At 41.9% G+C, this 19806-nt stretch overlaps 1 protein-coding gene across 3 annotated transcripts in view; it reads right to left on the bottom strand.

Moving 5' to 3' along the window:
* Positions 1–19202, bottom strand: part of GRAMD1C (GRAM domain containing 1C) — an 87366-nt gene extending 68164 nt beyond the window's left edge. For all 3 annotated transcript variants that reach the window (XM_038582851.1, XM_038582852.1, XM_038582853.1), the window contains exons 1-2: positions 19136–19202; positions 13067–13216 (exon numbers count right to left, since the gene is read on the bottom strand). In XM_038582851.1, coding sequence (XP_038438779.1) covers positions 13067–13216; positions 19136–19162 — 177 coding nt within the window. In that variant the 5' untranslated portion in view covers positions 19163–19202. The remainder of the gene's footprint in view (positions 1–13066; positions 13217–19135) is intronic.
* Between the last annotated feature and the right edge of the window lie 604 nt (positions 19203–19806).

Here is a 19806-nt window from a genome sequence, read left to right as displayed (position 1 = left end):
TAAACTAAGAAGTATTTGTTCATGAAAATCTACTGAACTTAGGGGATGCTGAAAGAGATGGATGAGTTGATTCAGAGTGGAGAGCAGAAAAGCTATGCCCAGAAGGAAGAGGGAAAAATTATGAAGCTATCCACGAGAGTGTGAGGTTGCAATATCAATTGGGGCAAGAAACAAGCATCCTAGCAGATCAGCAGGGGACCTAACAAAGAGATCTTGGAGGAGAGACAGCCATAAACGGGCTTGATAAACTTCCCCTGTATTCCCAGCTAAAGAGAAGCTGCATGCAGGTGTAGTCGAGACTAGACAGTTTCCAAACTATCTACCATTCCTGGCTAGAGACATAATAAGTCTCAAGAAAACAAAAATTGAGACAAACTTGAAAACATCCTGATCATTGAATACATTCCCCAACCTATACACAGATCTCTCAGCAAAAGGGAAAAATATTACTGGCTCTATGCATTTGAGCACAATTTCTGACCAATCACTGGCTGACATATGGGGTAGCCACTGGGCAGTCAGCCTTAAAAATAAAAACAACAACAATAAGGTGAGCAGAAACAGAAGAAATAGATTTCACAGATTTACTCTAGGCAAGTTACTAAACAAACAAAAGCCACTGATGACAAGCTTTAGGGGTAGAGAGGATGTGATCAGAATCCACAATTGCTACATCATCTAAATTGTATAATTTTTAATAAAAATTAAGAAAAATGCAAAGAAATAGAAAAATGTGACTTATACTGAAGAGAAAAGCAGGCAACAGAGTCAGGGTCCTCAGACACTAGATTTAGCAGACAAAAACATCAAAGTAGTTACTATAAATATGTTCGGACAACTAAAGAGAACCATGCTTAAAGAACTGAAGGAAGGGGCATCTGAATGGCACAGTCAGTTAAGCATCCGACTCTTGGTTTCAGTTCAGGTTGTGATCTCAGACTCTTGGGATCAAGCCCCAAGTTGGGCTCCACACTCAGCATAGAGTCTGCTTGGGATTCTTTCTCTCCCTCTGCCCTTCCCACTCAAGATGTCTCTCTCACTCGCTCTCAAATAAATAAATAAAACCTTAAAAAAAAATAAAGGAAAATATGACAATGATTCAACAAGTAGAGAATCTCAACAAATATATTTTTTAAATTCTTTTAAGAAAAAATAAATAAATAAAATTCTTTTAAGAAAAACAGAACATTCTGGAGTTGAAAACTACATTCACTGAAACAAAAAATTCACCAGAGGAACAAAAAAATTCAATATGGAAGGGAAAGAATCAGTGAACTTAAAGATAGATTAGCAGAGATTATCCAATTTGAATAGAAATGAAAAAGACTATAGAAAATGAACAGACTCAGAGACCTGTGAGATAACATTAAGTGATTCAAAATAAATGCACTGAGAGTAAAAGGGAAAAAGGAAGAAGAAAAACATTTGTTTTGTTTTGTTTTAAAGATTTTATCTATTTATTCATGAGAGACACAGAGAGGCAGAGACATAGGCAGAGAGGGAAGCAGGCTCCCTGCGAGTAGCCTGATGCAAGACTCGATCCCAGGACCCTGGGATCACAACCTGAGCCAAAGGCAGAGGCCCAACCACTGACCCACCCGGGCATCCCCAGAAAAACATGTGTTAAAACTTTCAAAACCTGAGGAAAAACATTAATTGATAAATTGAAGAAGCTCAATTAACTAAGTAGGATAAAGAAAAGAGATTCTGGGATACCTGGCTGACTCAGATAAGTGCCCAACTCCTGATATCAGTTCAGGTCATGATCTCAGGGTCACAAGACAGAGCCAGGCTTTGGGCTCTGCGCTCAGCAGGGAGTCTGCTTGAGATTCTCCCCCTCTCCCTGTGTCCCTACACAACTCATGTGAGTGCTCTCTCTCTCTAAAGCAAATAAATAAATCTTAAAACACATATATAAAGTAGATTAAAATTGAAAAAAAAATTTAATTAAAAATTTTAAAAATTTAAAAACTTATATCATAGTTAAACTTTTGAAAGACAAGGGAGAACATGGAAACAGCAGGAGAAAAATGACTCACACATACAGGTAAAAACCAGTATGATTGGGGCAGCTCGGGTGGCTCAGCAGTTTAGCACCGCCTTTAGCCCAGGGCGTGATCCTGGAGTCCCAGGACCGAGTCCCACGTCGGGCTCCCTGCATGGAGCCTGCTTCTCCCTCTGCCTGTGTCTCTGCCTCTCTCTCTCTCTCTATGACTTCTCTCTCTCTCTCTCTCTCTCATTAATAAATAAATTTTTAAAAATCTTAAAAAAAACAGTACAATTAATGGCGGACTTCTCCTCCTAAACAATGGAAACAGCAAACCTACTTTAAAGAATTGCAAAAAGAATCCGTCAGGCTGCAAAGAAATGTGACAGCATGGTTATTCAAAATCACAAGAAGAAATGAAGAGCACCCAGAATGGAAATATCAAAAATAATTAAAATGGTATCCTAAAAAAATCCTAAAAAATATCTGACACAAGATGATTCCAAAATTTACACGGAAGGGCTCCTTTCATGATAAAAACACTCAGCAAGAAGGCAAGAATATGGAGAAACTGGATACATTGTGGTCGGAACATAAAATGGTAAAGCCACTCTGGAAAACATATTGGCAATTTCTTAAAACTAAATATGCAACTATTAATGATGCAGCAATTGCATTCCTGGACACATACCCCTAGTGAGGAAAACATATTCACACAAAAACCTGTACAAGAATATCTATAGCCGTTTTATTCATCATAGCCCCCAACTGGAGATAGCCCAGATAGTCTTCATTGGGTATATGGTTAAAACTGTGGTACATCCATACCAGGGACTACTACTCAGCATTAAAATGGAATGAACTCGGGCACTGGCTGGCTCAGCTGGAAGAGGGTGAGACTCTTGATCTCTGGGTCATGAGTTTGAGCCTCATACTGGGTACAGAGACTACTTTAAAACATACATATAGGGCACCTGGGTGGCTCAGTGGCTGAGCATCTTGCCTTTGGCTCAGGTCATGATACCAGGGTCCTAGGATAGAGTCCCATGCATCAGGCTCCCCACAGGGAGCCTGCTTTTCCCTCTGCCATAACTCTGACTCTTTGTGTCTCTCATGAATAAACAAACAAAATCTTTAAAAATAAATAAAAAATAAAACACACATATATATGTACATATATATGTATTTCTACACATACGTACATATGTTCATATATATATATACACACACACACACATATTCATACAAACATAAACTTTAAAAAGGAATGAACTCTTGGTACACAAAACAAAACAGATGGATCTCCAGGGAATTATGAGTAAAAATGGAAAAGGTCACTACTGTATGATACTATTTACATAATATACTTGAAATGACATAATTAAATTAATGAAAGGGAATAAAGGGAAAAGGAGAGAAAATGAGTGAAAATATCAGTGAGGGTGGCAAAACATGAGAGACTCCTAATTCTGAGAAACGAACAAGGGGTAGTGGAAGGGGAGGTGGGTGGGGGGTTGGGGTGACTGGGTGACGGGCACTGAGGGGGGCACTTGGTGGGATGAGCAAACTGAACTCCAATAAAAACAAACAAACAAACAAACAAATAAATAAATAAATAAATAAATAAATAGAAATTGGTTAAAAAATGAAATGACATAATTATAAAAATGGACAATAGATTAGTGGTTGACAAGGGTTGAGTAGGGAGAGGGGACACTATAAAAAAAAGCTATGTCTATAAAGAGGATTCTTGCTATAATGAAAATGTTCTGTGTCAATGTGAGATCAATGTGTATCAATGCGATATTGTATATACTTTTGCAACACATTATCATTGGGGGAAAATTGTTTAAAGGATACAGGTTATCTGTATCATTTCTTACAACTGCATGTGAATATAAAATTATCTCAAACTAAAAGTAAAAAAAAAATAAAAGAAGGAGAAAGTTTGTAGGGTTAGAAGAAATGTGTTAATTCTTCGTAAGAGGTGGCAATGTCTAAAGAGCTTTTAAAGCGGATTCAGAGGTCATTCTCCATATTCTTTTTAAAAATATTTTTATTTAAATTCAATTAACATAGATGTATTATTAATTTCAGAGGTAGAGGTCATTGATTCATCGGTCTTATATAACACCCAGTGCTCATTACATTATGCCCTCTTTAATGTTCACCACCCCAGTTACCCCATCCCTACTCCCTTCCCCTCCAGGAACCTTCAGTTTGTTTCCTATGATTAAGAGTGTCTATGGTTTGTCTCCCTCTCTGATTTCGTTTTGTTTTATTTTTCCCTCCCTTCCCCTATGATCCTGTTTTGTTTTTTAAATTCCACATATGAGTGAGATACGATAATTGTCTTTGTCTGATTGACTTATTTCACGTAGTATAATACCCTCTAGTTCTATCCACATCATTGCAAATGGCAAGATTTCATTTCTTGATGGCTGAGTAGTAGTCCATTGTGTATATATACCAAATCTTCTTTATCCATTCATCTGTCGATGGACATCCAGCTCTTCCCATAGTTTGGCTATTGTGGACATTGCTGCGATAAACATTGGGGTGCAAGTGCCCCTTTGGGTCAGTACATTTGTATCTTTGGGGTAAATCCCTACAAGTACAATCACCGGGTCATAAGGTAGTTCTATTTTTAACTTTTTGAGGAACCTCCATACTGTTTTCCAGAATGGCTGCACAGGTTTGCATTCCCAACAACAGTGTAAGAGGGTTAGCCCTTTCTCCACATCCTTGCCAACATCTGTTGTTTCCTGAGTTGTTAATTTTAGCCAGTGCAAGGTCATAACTCATTGTGATTTTGATTTGTATTTCCCTGATACCTTGTGACACCGAGCATGTTTTCATGCATCTGTTGGCCATTTGTATCTTCATATTCTTCTTTGTTCTCCCTCCAACCGACTATCTTTAGGCAATTTTACTACTCTACATTAATAACATCATCACCAGAGAAATAACAAAAGTAAAATTATTTAATTATTGAGCAAAATGTGACTAGTGTAATAGAAACTCACTCTTAGATATGGCTCATAGGATCAATGCCATGGCTTTTAACTTCATGTCTCATATATAATAAAAGGTTTTTTGGAAAGGTAGATAAAGAATGCTGAGCTAGAATTTTTGTATTACTTGAGATATGGTTTCTATGTGCTCTTTAAAATTTCTCATTGTTGGGAAACGTAGGTTAACATATTTAATAAATGACAGAGAATATGGAAAATAATTGAAATAGTAATGTGTTATTGGGATATTAATTAAGACTCCATCCTAAGTATATTCTTTCAATTATCTAGGACAATGAGAAATTTTAAAGATTTTATTTATTTGAAAGAGAGAGAGAGAGAGAGGGCGCATGCATGCATGAGCTGGAGGGGAGGGACAGAGGGACAGAGAGAAGCAGACCCCCTGCTGAACAGGAAATCCCAGGACCTGGAGATCATGACCTGAGCCAAAGGCAGATGCTTAACTGACTGAGCCGCCCAGGTGCCCCAAACTACTTTTTAATATCACTAGCAACCTCTACTTTCCAAATCCAGTAGTCAATTTTTAGGCCTCACCTTACTTTACTTAATCACAATAGATCATTCTGTCCTTAAAAGACTTCCATCATTTGCCTTTGAGGATGCCACACTTCCTAAGATTTTATCTCATTAACCAAATCCATTTCTTTTGCTAGTTCCTTCTCCACCACCTAAACATTAAAGAGAGGTTCTAAACATTGGAGAGTCCACTTTTTTTATTTATCCATATTTTTCCCTAGGTGATCTCATCTAATCTTTATAAATCGGTCTTTAAATAGCATCCATACTCAAAGTCTCCCAAATTTACTTCCCGCTTCAATCTCTTTCCTGAGATTCAAGTCATAAATCCAACAGCCTACTACTCTTTTCTACTTGTATATCAAATATGCATCTCCAACTTGATTTCCTCAAGCCCCAAAGCTACTTCTCCCCGCTGTTTTTCTCTTCTCCTAAGTGATGCTTCCACGCACCTATCTGCACTGATCAGAAACTGAGGAATTATTATCCTTGACCTTTTTCTTCTTCCTCACTCATCACATCTGACCCCATCAGTAAGCTGTCAAACAAGCCTGTCTTATTCCTGCCTCTTGCCTTTCCCCAGTATACCATTTCCCTTTTCTCTTCCTCACATGATTCATCTGGGTTCTTTTTGTCCCGCTCTTTCAAATGGCACTTCCTCAGAGCAGCTTTTCCAGACCCTCCTAACTGAAAATGCTACTCCCTTCCATGTGATTCTCTAAACCTTATAGTCCTCTTTGCCTTCTGTCACTACCTGACATATCACACATTTGCAAAAAGAGAGAAGAGGGGCAGGCAAACCGTAAGAGAGTTTTTTTTTTAAAAGATTTTTATTTATTTATTCATGATAGTGACAGAGAGAGAGAGAGAGAGGCAGAGACATAGACAGAGGGAGAAGCAGGCTCCCTGCAGGGAGCCCGACGTCTCCAGGATCCATCCCGGGTCTCCAGGATTGCGCCCTGGGCCAAAGGCAGGCGCTAAACCGCTGTGGCACCCAGGGATCCCCCCATAAGAGACTATTAACTATAGAGAACAAACTGAGGGTTGCTGGAGGGGAGGTGGGCAGGGGATGGCTAAGTGGATGATGGATATTAAGGAGGGCACTTGTGATGATATTCTATGTACGTGATGAATCACTAAATTACCCCGAAAACAATACTATATGTTAACTAGAATTTAAATAAAAACTTCAAACAAAAACATATATTACACATTTGTTTATGTGTATCTACTCATCTTCCAATCAGCTCTACTGGCAGAGACACTTAGAACAGCCTGGTGCATAGAAGACTCTCAAATGAATTATTAAGACTATTGTTGGGGTGCCTGGCTGGCTCAGTCAGAACGGCATGTAACTACTGATCTCAGGGTCATGAGTTCAAGGCCCTTGCTGGGTGTAGAAATGACTAAAAAAATAAATAAACTTTTTAAAGAAAGCTATTCCTATCTTAATTCATGTATATCTGCCTTCGCCACTTGTTTGATACTAATGTCTCTGTTCAGTATTCTTTTCATTTATCCTGTGAGAGACTCACTGCACTTTTTGATTCTGGTCTTTCATCAAGAGTAGAAAATTTTCAGGCATATTCCTTTTGAATATTGCCTTTATGTTGATCTTCTGAAACTTCTATTTAGATTCATATTGGACTTCTCTAATTTTCTCCTTATCTCTTAAGCCATTCTCTTTCAAATTTTTCTGTATCTCTCAGTGGTACAATGTAATAATTTCCTCATGTATCAGTTCACTGATTTTCTCTTTAGCTATTTCCTCTTTAGCTATGTCCTTTGAATGTTTAAATTATTATTTCAATGACTGTATTTTCCATTTCTAGAAGTTGTATCTGATTGTTTTCCAAATCTGCATGGTGTTTTTAAGAATGTCTTATCCAGGGGTGCCTAGATGGCTGTCATTTAAGTGTCTGACTCTTAGTTTCAGCTCAGATCATGATCTTGGGGTCATGAGATCAAGTCCTGTGTTGGGCTCTGTGCAGCACAGAACTCTGCTTGAGATTCTCTCCCTGTACCCCTTGCCACTCCCCCTGCACATGCTTCGCACATTCTCTCTCTCCATTAAAAAAAAGTCCAAAAAAAAGGTCTTATCTATTTATCACATGCTTAATTCCTTTTATTAAGTCTTTAATAATATCAAATGATGATTTTATAGCTTTTATCTGGTAGTTTTATCCTAACTTTTGAGGGTCTAATATGCTATTTATTGAATTTCCTTCTGCTCACTCATAAAGTATTAAATTCAGGTCCCAAAACTTCATGACTACATGACTAAATTGACTACAGCTGTGTACTCTCAGGAAGATTTCCCTCCCCTACTACTCCAAGCACAAGTTTATAGACAGGTAAGCTTCCTTGTCTTCAAACGGGCAGATGTAAGTGAATTTCTTTCCTAGTCTACCTTTCACAGACTATATAACTCTTCAGGAGTTATGGCTTTATAAGGAGTTCCCAGTTCTAATTCATACAAGTCCAAGGCATCATCTCCAATCCCAGGGTGGCCATTAAAGCATTTGTTACTGAGGCTAATAAACTCCTCAGGGCTGTCTCAGCATTAGCTCATGTGCTTACAACTCAGGTAATCAGTTCCCTCTCCGTTTTTAGCCCTTAGGTACATCTCTTGCTATTTTGTGAGCCCAGACATTCATTTTAAAAACATGTTTGTAACATTTCATCCAGCAGTTTTAAGTACTTTGCAGCAGAAGAGCTTTTAAGTTAAATGGTCCTCTTTCCATATTGCCAGAAATGTTAGTTCCTATTTCCTTATTATTAAATCTAAAAGTATTAATATATCCAGGTTTTCAAAGACTATCTTTCTATAATTGAATTTTAATTGGATAAAATATGATTTTCAAATCCAACAGAAATTGGAAAGTAAGTTTATTCTTATCAGCTACCAAAGTGAAAGTCTAAAATATCCTTCTTAGCTTGAATAAATTCAAGATACACTGGGGAAGACAACATATGATTACAGAAAATGCCTCTCCAAAGTTGCCAAAGTATGTTACAAATATACTAATTAATCCTCTTGGGTTTTTGTTGTTTAACAGTACAACATTAATTAATCCTCATGATGTACCTACCTCTAAATCAGGTTTGTGACAAGTTTTATCCCTTATTTATAAGTAGAAAAGTTTACTTGTGAATAACACGACTATCATCATGCTATAAGTCGATGATAAAGCATAGAGTCAATACTTATGATTTCTTGTATAATTAGAAAAACCTTGATTATGATCTAGAAAAACTCAACTATTTTCAAACAAAACATAAGTATACTAGTTCAAAATCTAGGCCTGTTTTATTCTTAAAATGTTTTAGAACAAAAATACTTTTTATTTTTATTTTATTTATTTATTTATTTGAGAAAGAGAGAGCATGCAAGGGGTGTGGAGGGTGGTGCTGGGGACAGAGGGAGAAGGAGAGAGAATCTTAACCAGGCTCCACACCCAGTGCAGAGCCTGATGTGGTGCTTGATCTCACAACTCTTCAGATCATGACCTGAGCTGAAATCAAGAGTCAGGTGCTTAGACAACTGAGCTGCCCAGGTACCCCGGTGTATGTCATTTTCTAACTGTCAGCAACAGAAAATTTCAAAGGCTTTTTTCTACTCTCAATAGTTACTAGCCCTACATCACTAAGAGAAGTTACATTAAATCAGTGCATCTGCTGCAAACCTCTGTATGCTTTTCCTTTGGGGCATTAATCCACCTGGAATATACCATTATTTTAGTCAGGGGAAAAAAGAATTTCTCTCTTATAAGTTTTGGGAGTTTGGTTTTGTTGTTGTTTTTGCTATGTATTTTTACTAACAGTTAAATGGCAAAAGCATAAATATTTATTTGCCATTAAGTTTATTTCAAGTTTTTTTTTTTCCTTTCACATAATTTCTGTTCCATTGGGACTTAAAAGTTATTAAGACTTTTTTATGATTTATTTATTTATTTATTAGAGACACACAGAGAGAGAGGCAGAGACACAGGCAGAGGGAGAAGCAGGCTCCATGCAGGGAGCCGGACATGGGACTTGATCCTGGGTCTCTAGGATCAGGCCCTGGACGGAAGGCAGCGCCAAACCGCTGAGCCACTCGGGCTTCCCTATTTTCATTTTTAAATAGAAAAGAAAACAAATATAACAAGATTCCTATTTCTATATTACAGGATTGAAATAGAAAATCTGCAGCTGTTGATCTCACTAATCAGGTGCTATGGTGATGTAATCAACTTCTTTTAAATTAAAGTCCTACTGTTAGCTATTAACTGCCCTGGAAATAAATAAATAAACAAGCAAACAAACAAACAAATAAATAAATAAAGTCCTACTGTCAGAAAGACACTTAATAGCCAATGAGTTCAGCAGAAGATTAAACGGATAGGGTCTAAAAAGAAACCAGCCTCAGAAGCCAAAAACCTTTAATAAACTCTGTTTCACTGTCTTGTATCATTTTGTCAAGTTTTCACAATTTTTATTTATGGAGAATCATCAAAACGTATTTTCCAATTACAAATAGAAGATCCTTTTATCCAGTACTTTTCAATTCTTTTAACCACTCTTAAGGAAAAGGTGTTCTCCATGTAACATACTCCCACTGTATATACTCAGAGTTTTTTATGACTGATACACAGCTATCACAAACGTAAGTTACGAGCATTTGCTAACCAAACACACCCTCCACCTTTTTTTTTTTTTCATATTGATTCAAGACACACCAATGTTGTAATACTATGGCCCAATCTCTCACTTTATAAATGAGGCACCTGACAGGTTGAACAACATACTCAAGAACACCACACGGTGAAATCACCAGGGACAGAGTGTACACTCTCCCCTAGATTTTTTTGTTCCCAATCTCTAATTCATTCAATGATATCACGCTGCCCTCTAAATTCACTACTGTGGAACAACTAAGTTAGCCAGAATGTATGACTTATTCTACACCAGTGAATTTTTCAGGTCCCCACAGCTTAACTCTTTGAAAGGCCAAACTTTAAAATGTTATCAATTCCTTTTGTGGAAGCCTTCCCTAAGTGAAAAGACTTTTTGGGTATTCCAGTGAAATGGCTCTAACAACCTTTTCAATTTTTTGTTTAACTACCAGGTCATGTGCCTCATGAATATTTTCCTGCTTTGGTATTAGTTTTTCCTGTGTTGATCTTGGATTCCCTCAGTGAACACAGCCATCTTATTATGCTCATTCAATTCCAACTTTATTGCCAGAAGAATGTGAAAACAGAAACAGGGTGGTGTCAGCAGTAGAACGAGATGGATTTAAAATGACAGAGAAAAAGTGCATTATTTTGCAGACTTCTTAACCATCACTTCTACCAATAACCATACTATTAGAGCCATGTAATCTGCATAGACCTTTGGCCCCCTCATTAAGAAGTCCAGGTTGCTTCACTTTTTGAGCTTCTGATGGCATTCTGTCCTATTGTCCATGTGTTATCACCAATTATTCCCCTATCTCCAATATTCTATTCAACTATAAAATAGGAACCAACTAATTTAGGCTTATAAAAAATATGTCAAAGATCTATTAAAGATATTCCAGATGAAGACTTGAGGAACTCTCCTCCACAAGATACATCAGCAAGAACTTTGATTTTAACTGTTCAGACTTTTCTTGTTTTTGTTTGCTTCTCAGTTCTCACTTCTGGGTAAGTGACCTCTGAAAAAGTCGGTAAAACTTTTAAGATGTTGTATTTATCTTTAAATCTATTTCATGTGAATTCCTATAAAAATTCCTCTAAAAAATTCCTCAAAATAACGTACTTGTAATCAGCATAGTGAACTAAACGAGCTAAAGCAGACCTTCAAACACTGAACAAGAGCCTCTCAAAGGTGAATGTGCATACACATCTCCTGGAATTCTTGAAAAATAAAGATTCTAATTCAGTAGGTCTGAGGCTGGGCCCCAAGACTCTGCATTTCTAATTAGCTGACAGGTGATGCCAAGTCTGTTGGCCCCACATTCTACACTTGGGAGTTGCAAAGCTTTAGAACACATATATCTTTTTTCCTCTCTCCTATTACTAAATCCTCATTTCCCTGCTTGTTTCTTTTCTTGCTTTTTTTGCTTTAAGTCTGCCAAAGAATAACCACCGTGACTACTGAGCCCTGTAGATAGCCTTTGGAACTATAAAGGTTTTCCAATCTATAACAAAGATACAGAAATCATAGTGCAGAAGGTCCAAAACACTATAATAGTCAGAAACTTTCTCTGAATGTAACCAAAAATAATATAATTGATATAGAAGACATAATTTTCAGGATGTGTAGTTATTTGCTATGTTTCTTAGCAATTAAACATTTTCCTTAGAAAATGTTTTTAAAAACTTATGTTAAGTTTCTTAATAGGAATTAAGAAATAGCTATTCATGGGAACCCCGGGTGGCTCAGCAGTTTAGCGCTGCCTTCAACCCAGGGCGTGATCCTAGAATCCCAGGATCGAGTCCCACGTTGGGCTCCCTGCGTGGAGCCTGCTTCTCCCTCTGCCTGTGTCTCTGCCTCTCTCTCTCTCTCTCTCTCTCTCTGTGTCTCTCATGAATAAATAAATAAAATATTTTTAAAAAGAAACAGCTATTCATGTTAATATTCAATAATTGAACTACTACTTATGAACAGAATAATAGTACTTGTACTAATCTTTATAACCTATTACTATCATGTCTTTTTTTAGGCTACTCTAAAATTATAAGAAATTCTGCTACCAAGTATACCTAATTGCCAAGAGATTAGCTTTCTAATGAATTAATACTGGAACTATAAATGCCTTATAATTTTATATAAATTTCACTTATAGTTGCATTATAGCTGATTCTGTCAAATATCTCATAAATCTCATAGGAATTGCTAGATTTAGAACAAGCCTTTTAAGATAATAAATGCTAGGATTCATATAGCAATAGAAATGCTGGTCTTACCAAAAGACTTTATGCACCTAATCAACAAGCAGGAGTCTCATTTTACTGTAGGGAAACCTGAACCATATTCAGGTTATGCAAACAAGTAAGTACAGTGCAAACAGAATATGAAACTCCTAACTTTAAATTTTACCTTATAATTATTATATACTATAGGTCAAACACTGTTTAATTATTATATACTATAGGTCAAACACTGTTAAACTTCCTTTAGGTACTGAAACTAATTATTTAAATCAAAATTATGTAAAATGGCTCATTTCTCAGTAATGTTTAGAAATATGGTTCCTGTATAACGTTAGTCCCTTGCCAATACAGTGAACAACAACATAAGTGGAATCCAATTCTGTGGTATAGTTTTCTCCCAGGGAAACTGAAGCAGATAATTCCTCTCCCACAAACCAGACAACAGTGCATTCTAGTGGCCAAAGGAGAGCATTATCAGAAGTATCTTGGACTCTGGACTAAAACTTAAAAGATCTGAAAAATCTAGAAACTAATGAGACAACATTATAAGTATTATATGAATTGCTATAAATTTGAAGAAAATTTGGATTAAAGATTAAAATTAACATATAAGAAGTAAAAAATATTACCCAAAAGCCCCAGTCACTGCTCCAGTTATGTAAATTCGGCCCCTGTTTTTTTGCTGACACTATATTATTTTCATCCACAGCTGGGCTAGGATTCTCCTCTATCTCTTCCTGTGGCTCAGTGGCAAAGCTTGAATCTCCTTCATTTATTACCTGGAAACAAGTATAAATGATTTAAATTACTTACTGAGAAATGCTTATTTTAAAAAGAAGAGTTAGTGTTCAAAATAGATAAATTAACTTGAAAGCAATATTTAAGCTTTTAGGAAACAGTAATTAATATGTTTTTTCTCCTACAGTTCATATATTTATATATGAGACACATATTCTCCAACTAGTAGTACTTGTTAGGTAGTTTAGTTGGGACTGGGGATTCAAAAATGAATAAAGTCTTTAGCCTCCAGAATTTCCTAGTGACTAGAGGAACAATTAAACAGCAAAAAACCATGTAACAGGAGTGACATTAGTTCAATCTCTTTGGAGAGTCATTTGCAATACCTAGAAAGGTTTAAAATGAGTATAAACTAAAACTCTGTGTACATGGAGTTAACAATGTTTGGAATACTAAGAAAGTGGAAACAACTTTACCAACCATCTGTGGGAAGTTGGTAAATTAACTCTGATTTACACAAACAATGGAGTTAAAAATAAATGAATCAGGCATAGGCCCCAAATCTAAGGAGCATTCTGGGGAAAGAGGAAACCATGTGAAAGATATGGGCCCAATGGGTGGTCACTCATGAAAGACAGTTACTGTGGAGTTTAAAAAAAAAAAAGAAAGAAAGAGAGAAAAGAGAAGGGAAGGAAGCAGCCATTGTGAGAACACATAGAGCTCACCAGGCCCCTTAAACACCCCTGTTGTTCCCTGCTGTTGCCACCGATGCCTCACTTATAACAAAAACCCTGATCCTCGGGGTGACAGAGGAAAGCCCCCATGGCACCCATGTGGCACAGCGAAGGGATAATTCAAACTCAACTTAAGCTCAGGATTTTTAAATTCCATGAAGTCACCATATGCCCCTAAACCTGGTGATATTGAGTTGAGACTTTCTGAAGGATGACATTTATAAACATGAAATGGTAGAGAGGACTCCTTCCACTTGAAGTATATTCACTCACCATCAAAAAGGAGAGAAAAAGAGACAAACAAAGCAAAAACCTAAGAGAGAAAAGAAACAAAACAAAAAGAAACTGAGAGGGAAGTCTACAATTTGGCCCAGTTGGAAATCGAAAACTTGTTTAAATAATTTATACCACAAAAGATAAAGATTGGCTTTTGTATCTTTACAGCACAGGTTTTTTATTAACTGCAACATCTGCTGAAATGCATCAGGTGGCAAATCTTCATGGCTTTAATCAATACTGGGCTCAAACTAGTTACACCTGCAGATCCCACGAAAAGATCCCACTAAATTTAAACAAGGCACTTCCTACAATTTTAACGGAATTACTCAACATAAAATGGACCATAAATAGATATGCCTCACTTTAACCATCAGAAGTACTGCCTTGACTAAATTCTCCCTGGTAACAGAGTACAGTACACATCACCCTAAAATATCCCATATTGGCAATGGTTGCTCTGGCCCAACAAAAAATTTAAATAGAGTCTTTGGAGCTTACAAATGGCTTTTTAAAAGTGGAACGCCATGGACCACCCTCCCACTCCCCACCCCCATCCCCAATTAAATAGTAAACACAACTCAGTATAACATAAAACAGGCAGGGCCTTTGAGGTTTGGGAGTTATTATATAAAACCTAATTAGTGAAAGAGTGATTATCCCTACTGCTTCTCTATTTAACAGCCTAATGTGGCCTGTTAAAGTTGGAAAAATGAATGGTGCCTCACAGTTGATTACTGTCCCCTTGATGCTGTGCTCCTACCCACGAAGGTCCCTATCCCCTATACTATCGAAATTATTGACTCTATCCAATCAGAAACTGGTAAATATTTGTTATTATAAATTTGGCTAATACTCTGTTTAATGTGTCTTACAATAACCTCTAAGTATACTTTGCCTCCCCCTCTAGTAGGACACAATATACCTTTACCTAGCTAGCCACAGGATGCATCAAAAGGCTTGCTTTCACATGCAACCTTTACAGGCAATATTGTAATTGTATCCATTTTTCTCCAGGAGCACAAGTATGACATTACAATGATTACCTCCTCCTCCGAAGACATTCTTCTGACATATCCATTCAGGACTTACAAATATGCACAAAGGAGTTCACGAAAAGTAGATGGACCATTGCCCCAAATATAGCTTAAGGACTGCCACCTTAGTTAAATCCCTGAAAATTATTTGGTAAACCAGGGGCCACTCTACCCATGACAATGCCAAGAAAACTACTATTGACCCTCTCAGCATCCACAACATTAAAACAAGCCCAACATTTATTAGGCATTTTGTGGGTCTAGAGCAACTATTCCTTCCTCATTTACAAATTTTACTTACGCCTATTTACACTGTTACTTCCAAATGAGTAACATTCATGCTGAATGAGGACCTGTCTCAAAAAAGATGCTAAAATTTGTCAAAATTATAACAGACACTCCCATTAGTGCTATTCCCCTCCCCCCAAACACACACACACACACACACACGCACAGAATCCTTCACCATAGAGACTTTTGCAGCTTCTTTCCATGACTCCTGCATCTCTGGACCACCCATAGTGGCCATAAGTTGTCCAGAGGCTTCTGGTGCAAGAAAATAGCTCCCTAGCCCCACACTATTTGCCATTAGTTACAGCATAAAAGACTCTCATGAAAATAGAGTATCTACAAGCCCTGAGCCTGTGATCCTCTATACCCAGCTGTTCGTGCCTTGGGTCCTAGAACCAGCACTTTGCAGCTCAGCATGACTACCCAAGCCTCCTTGCTACAGGATAAAACCAACTCTCGGCCACATAGCACATCTCACCTGAAGAAGGACATGCTCTCCCTTGTCCTCATTCTTTTGTCAGTGTCATGGTGCCGGAAGAAGGCACCTTTCTTCTGAACCCCTTGAAAACCTGAGTGCCTTGGGTTCAACTAAGTGAACTGCAATCAGAGTTTGTACATTTCAAAGTCCCATTTGAAGTCTGATGGACAAATGTGCTGTCCAGTGGTGACAGCATCACCACAATTATATACAACAGAGCTCGGTTATTTATTGCTTTTCATCCCTTAACCAAGATGTCCCTGATAAAGCTAGGGCCCAAGGGTCAGCACAACTGGCTGAACTTCCTACAGTCAACAATGAACGCCTGGGCCAACAATTGTCTCCATCTGCACATTTTTACAGACTCTTGGAGCATTACCTAGGAGCTGCACCCCTTGGGGTAAAGAACTCTGGGAACCTCTTGTTTCACAGATATTCAAAATATAAATCAAGATCACACGTCTCTACATATACCAAAGCCATAATAAAAGGCCTCACCCAACACCCTTTATCCCTGTTAGAGTTCCAGACATTACTAACAATGACCAAGGCACTCATTTTATTTCTCAAAATATGCCTTTGGGCTCTTGAACAAGGCATTCAATGGAACTTTTCATCATTCTACTGAGTGCAGGCTACCGGCTTCATAGACAGCCATGAAGGCTTACTTACACAAGTTCAAAAACTAAATGAAAAATAGTACATTTCCGTCATTAGCTGAATATCTTATATAAGGAGTCCCATTCAATTTTGTTATGTTTAGCTGCTGACAGCTATTAAGCCCCCCCTTCTTCCTCTTGGTTCCCTCAAATGGGCAAGCTGGTAAGAAAGCATCTTTGGTGTGGGTAAGAGAGTCAAACCAGGAAAGCCCCAGTCCACACACAGGAACTCTCACCCTGGCCTCAATAAAAACCCAGATCTAGCTTCCTTTCCTTGCCCTTTTAAGTAGTTTAGGATCTGCTTTTAAGTCATTTAGGTCCTGCTCTTCTCTTTTCGTTATGTAAGGATATAATAAGCCATTATGTGTAAGTCATAAGTCTTTTCATGTACTCATGGTGTGTGTGTGTGTGTGTGTGTGTGTGTGATCACTCTATATCCAGATCAAGTTCTTGGGTGGGGGAAGGTTCAGTCTGGCTTCATAGAGTCCCTGCAACAGAATCCAAGCTCTCTAACTTTCAATTGTGTGACCTTGGCAGTCTGTCTAAATCTCTTTTCTCCACTCTATAGTAGGCGTGATCACTCAGGGAGGACAGGGATCATGTCTCTGTTGCTCACCCAGGGCCAGCCAGCCACAGGGGTGGAAAAAAAAAAAAATAACTGTTTGGGTTCACTCATCCCTATCATGCCTATTTCATAGTCCTATTTTGAGAATGCACTGAAATAGTGCGTCCATTTGTGCAACAATTCTTTTTTTTAAGATTTTATTTATTTATTAGAGACACAGAGAGAGAGGCAGAGACACGGGCAGAGGGAGATGCAGGCTCCATGCCGGGAGCCCGACGTGGGACTCGATCCCGGGGCTCCAGGGTCACGCCCCGGGCTGGAGGCAGGCGCTAAACCGCTGGGCCAGCCGGGCTGCCCTACAATTCTTTGAATGCCTCTACAGTGTTTTTTTTTTTTTTTGGTAAACTGTAAAATGCCTCTCACATAAAACGTATCCCACGGGCTGCAAGCCTCTAAAAGGCAAATGCACACCCACGACCAAGGTGAAAGGCACGAGCATCATGTTGAGAAACGCAGATCCTCCCGAGGACTCCTCGGCTCGTCCCTCCCTCCGTCCATCACCTCAGGCGGGAACAGCGAGGAGCACACGCAGCCGAGCCCCACGCCTGGCTGACAGCCCAGCGCTACGAGCTCCGCACCCGCGGGCGGGGAGGCGGCGGCCCGGGAGGCGGCGGGGCCTGGGAAGCGGCGAGGTCCGGCCACTGCACGCCCGCAGCCCCGCCCTCGCCCCGCCCTCGCCCCGCCCTCGCCCCGCCCTCGCCCCGCCCTCGCCCCGCCCTCGCCCCGCCCTCGCCCCGCCCCTCGCCCCGCCCTCGCCCGCCGCCCCGCCCGCAGCCCCGCCCTCGCCCCACGGCCCCGCCCACAGCCCCGCCCTCGCCCCGCCCTCTCCCCACAGCCCCGCCCACAGCCCCCGCCCTCGCCCCGCAGCCCCGCCCACACCCAACCCCGCCCCGCCCGCAGCCCCGCCCACACCAGGGCTCGCCCCCTCCGCCCTGCGCCCCGCCCTCGCTCCGCAGCCCCGCCCACACCCAACCCCGCCCCGCCCACAGCCCCGCCCACAGCCCCGCCCACACCAGGGCTCGCCCCCTCAGCCCTGCCCCGCCCACAGCCCACCGCAGCCCCGCCCACAGCCCCGCCCACGCCGACGCAGCCCCGCCCACAGTCCCGCCCTCGCCCCTCAGCCCCGCCCACGCCCAACCCCGCCCGCAGCCCTGCCCACATCCAGGCTCGCCCCCTCAGCCCCGCCCCGCCCACAGCCCCTCCCCTCCCCGCAAGCCCGCCCACAGCCCCGCCCACAGCCCCGCCCACAGCCCCGCCCTCGCCCACAGCCCCGCCTAACCCCGCCCCGCAGCCCCGCCCCTCAGCCCCGCCCACACCCAACCCCGCCCCGCCCGCAGCCCCGCCCACACCAGGGCTCGCCCCCTCAGCCCTGCCCCGCCCACAGCCCCTCCCCTCCCCACGCAGCCCCGCCCACGCAGCCCCGCCCTCGCCCCGCAGCCCCGCCCACACCAGGGCTCGCCCCCTCAGCCCTGCCCCGCCCACAGCCCCCTCCCCTCCCCCGCAGCCCCGCCTACGCAGCCCCGCCCACAGCCCCGCCCTCGCCCCTCAACCCCGCCCACACCCAACACCAACTCGCCCGCAGCCCCGCCCACACCCAGGCTCGCCCCCTCAGCCCCGCCCCTCCCACAGCCCCTCCCCTCCCCGCAGCCCCGCCCACAGCCCCGCCCCCGCCCGCCGCCCGCGGGCAGCTCGGGAGGCCGTTCCCTCGCTAACTTTCCAAAGGGCTCCCGAGGGCACCACGGAAACGGCCGGGGGGACGACTCGTCACGCCCTGCGAGGGCGCAGAGCTCGCTCGCGCAGAGGGCCGCCCGGCGCGGCCACCGCCAGGGAGCCTGCCGCCCGCAGAGGAGCGCCGCTTACCTGGCGGGCCGGCGGGGCGCCCTCCATCGCGGCTCCCTCCGCCGCAGAGCAACTGCGCACGCGCGCCCCGCGCCCCCCCCGCCCCCCCCCCCCCCCGCGCGCCCCCGCCGCCGCCGCCGCCGGACCGCCGAGGCCACCTGTGCTCCTGCCGCCGCGCCTCGCGCCCCCTGGCGGCAGCTGCGTTAGGCTAACTCGCAGGCGGGCGAGTTCGCTCGCTGGCCCGGGGCCCCTGTCGTCCTTACCTGCCTGCCCCCCAACCTCAACCTCCGGTGCCCGTGCTGAAGGGGCTTCCCGGTACAGGTCGCCCCTCCTAAAGCATCCCCTCGCCCTCTGCGGAGAGCACACTCCGCACTGCACACTCCGCCCCGGCGTGCAAGGGAGTGGAGCGCTCGGCAGTCGGGGTCCTTCAGATAAGGGCTTGGAGCTGCTGATTAAAAGCTGTTGAGGGGATGGGCGCTGGGTGTTAGATGTTGGCAGATTGAACTCCAATTTAAAAAATGTAAAAAAAAAAAAAAATTTAAATAAATAAAAAAATAAATTTGCTATTTAAAAAAAAAAAAAGCTGTTGAGTGTGACAGCCTGGGTGGCTCAGCGGTTTAGCACCTGCCTTCGGCCCTGGGCGCGATCCTAGAGACAGACCCAAGATAGAGTCCCAGGTCGGGCTCCCTGCA

This window comes from Canis lupus, chromosome 33 (assembly GCF_011100685.1).
Source record: "Canis lupus familiaris isolate Mischka breed German Shepherd chromosome 33, alternate assembly UU_Cfam_GSD_1.0, whole genome shotgun sequence".
NCBI classification, from domain to species: Eukaryota; Metazoa; Chordata; class Mammalia; order Carnivora; family Canidae; genus Canis; species Canis lupus.
The sequence above is the reverse complement of the archived record's forward strand: the minus strand, read 5'-3'. Positions and strand labels throughout refer to the sequence as shown.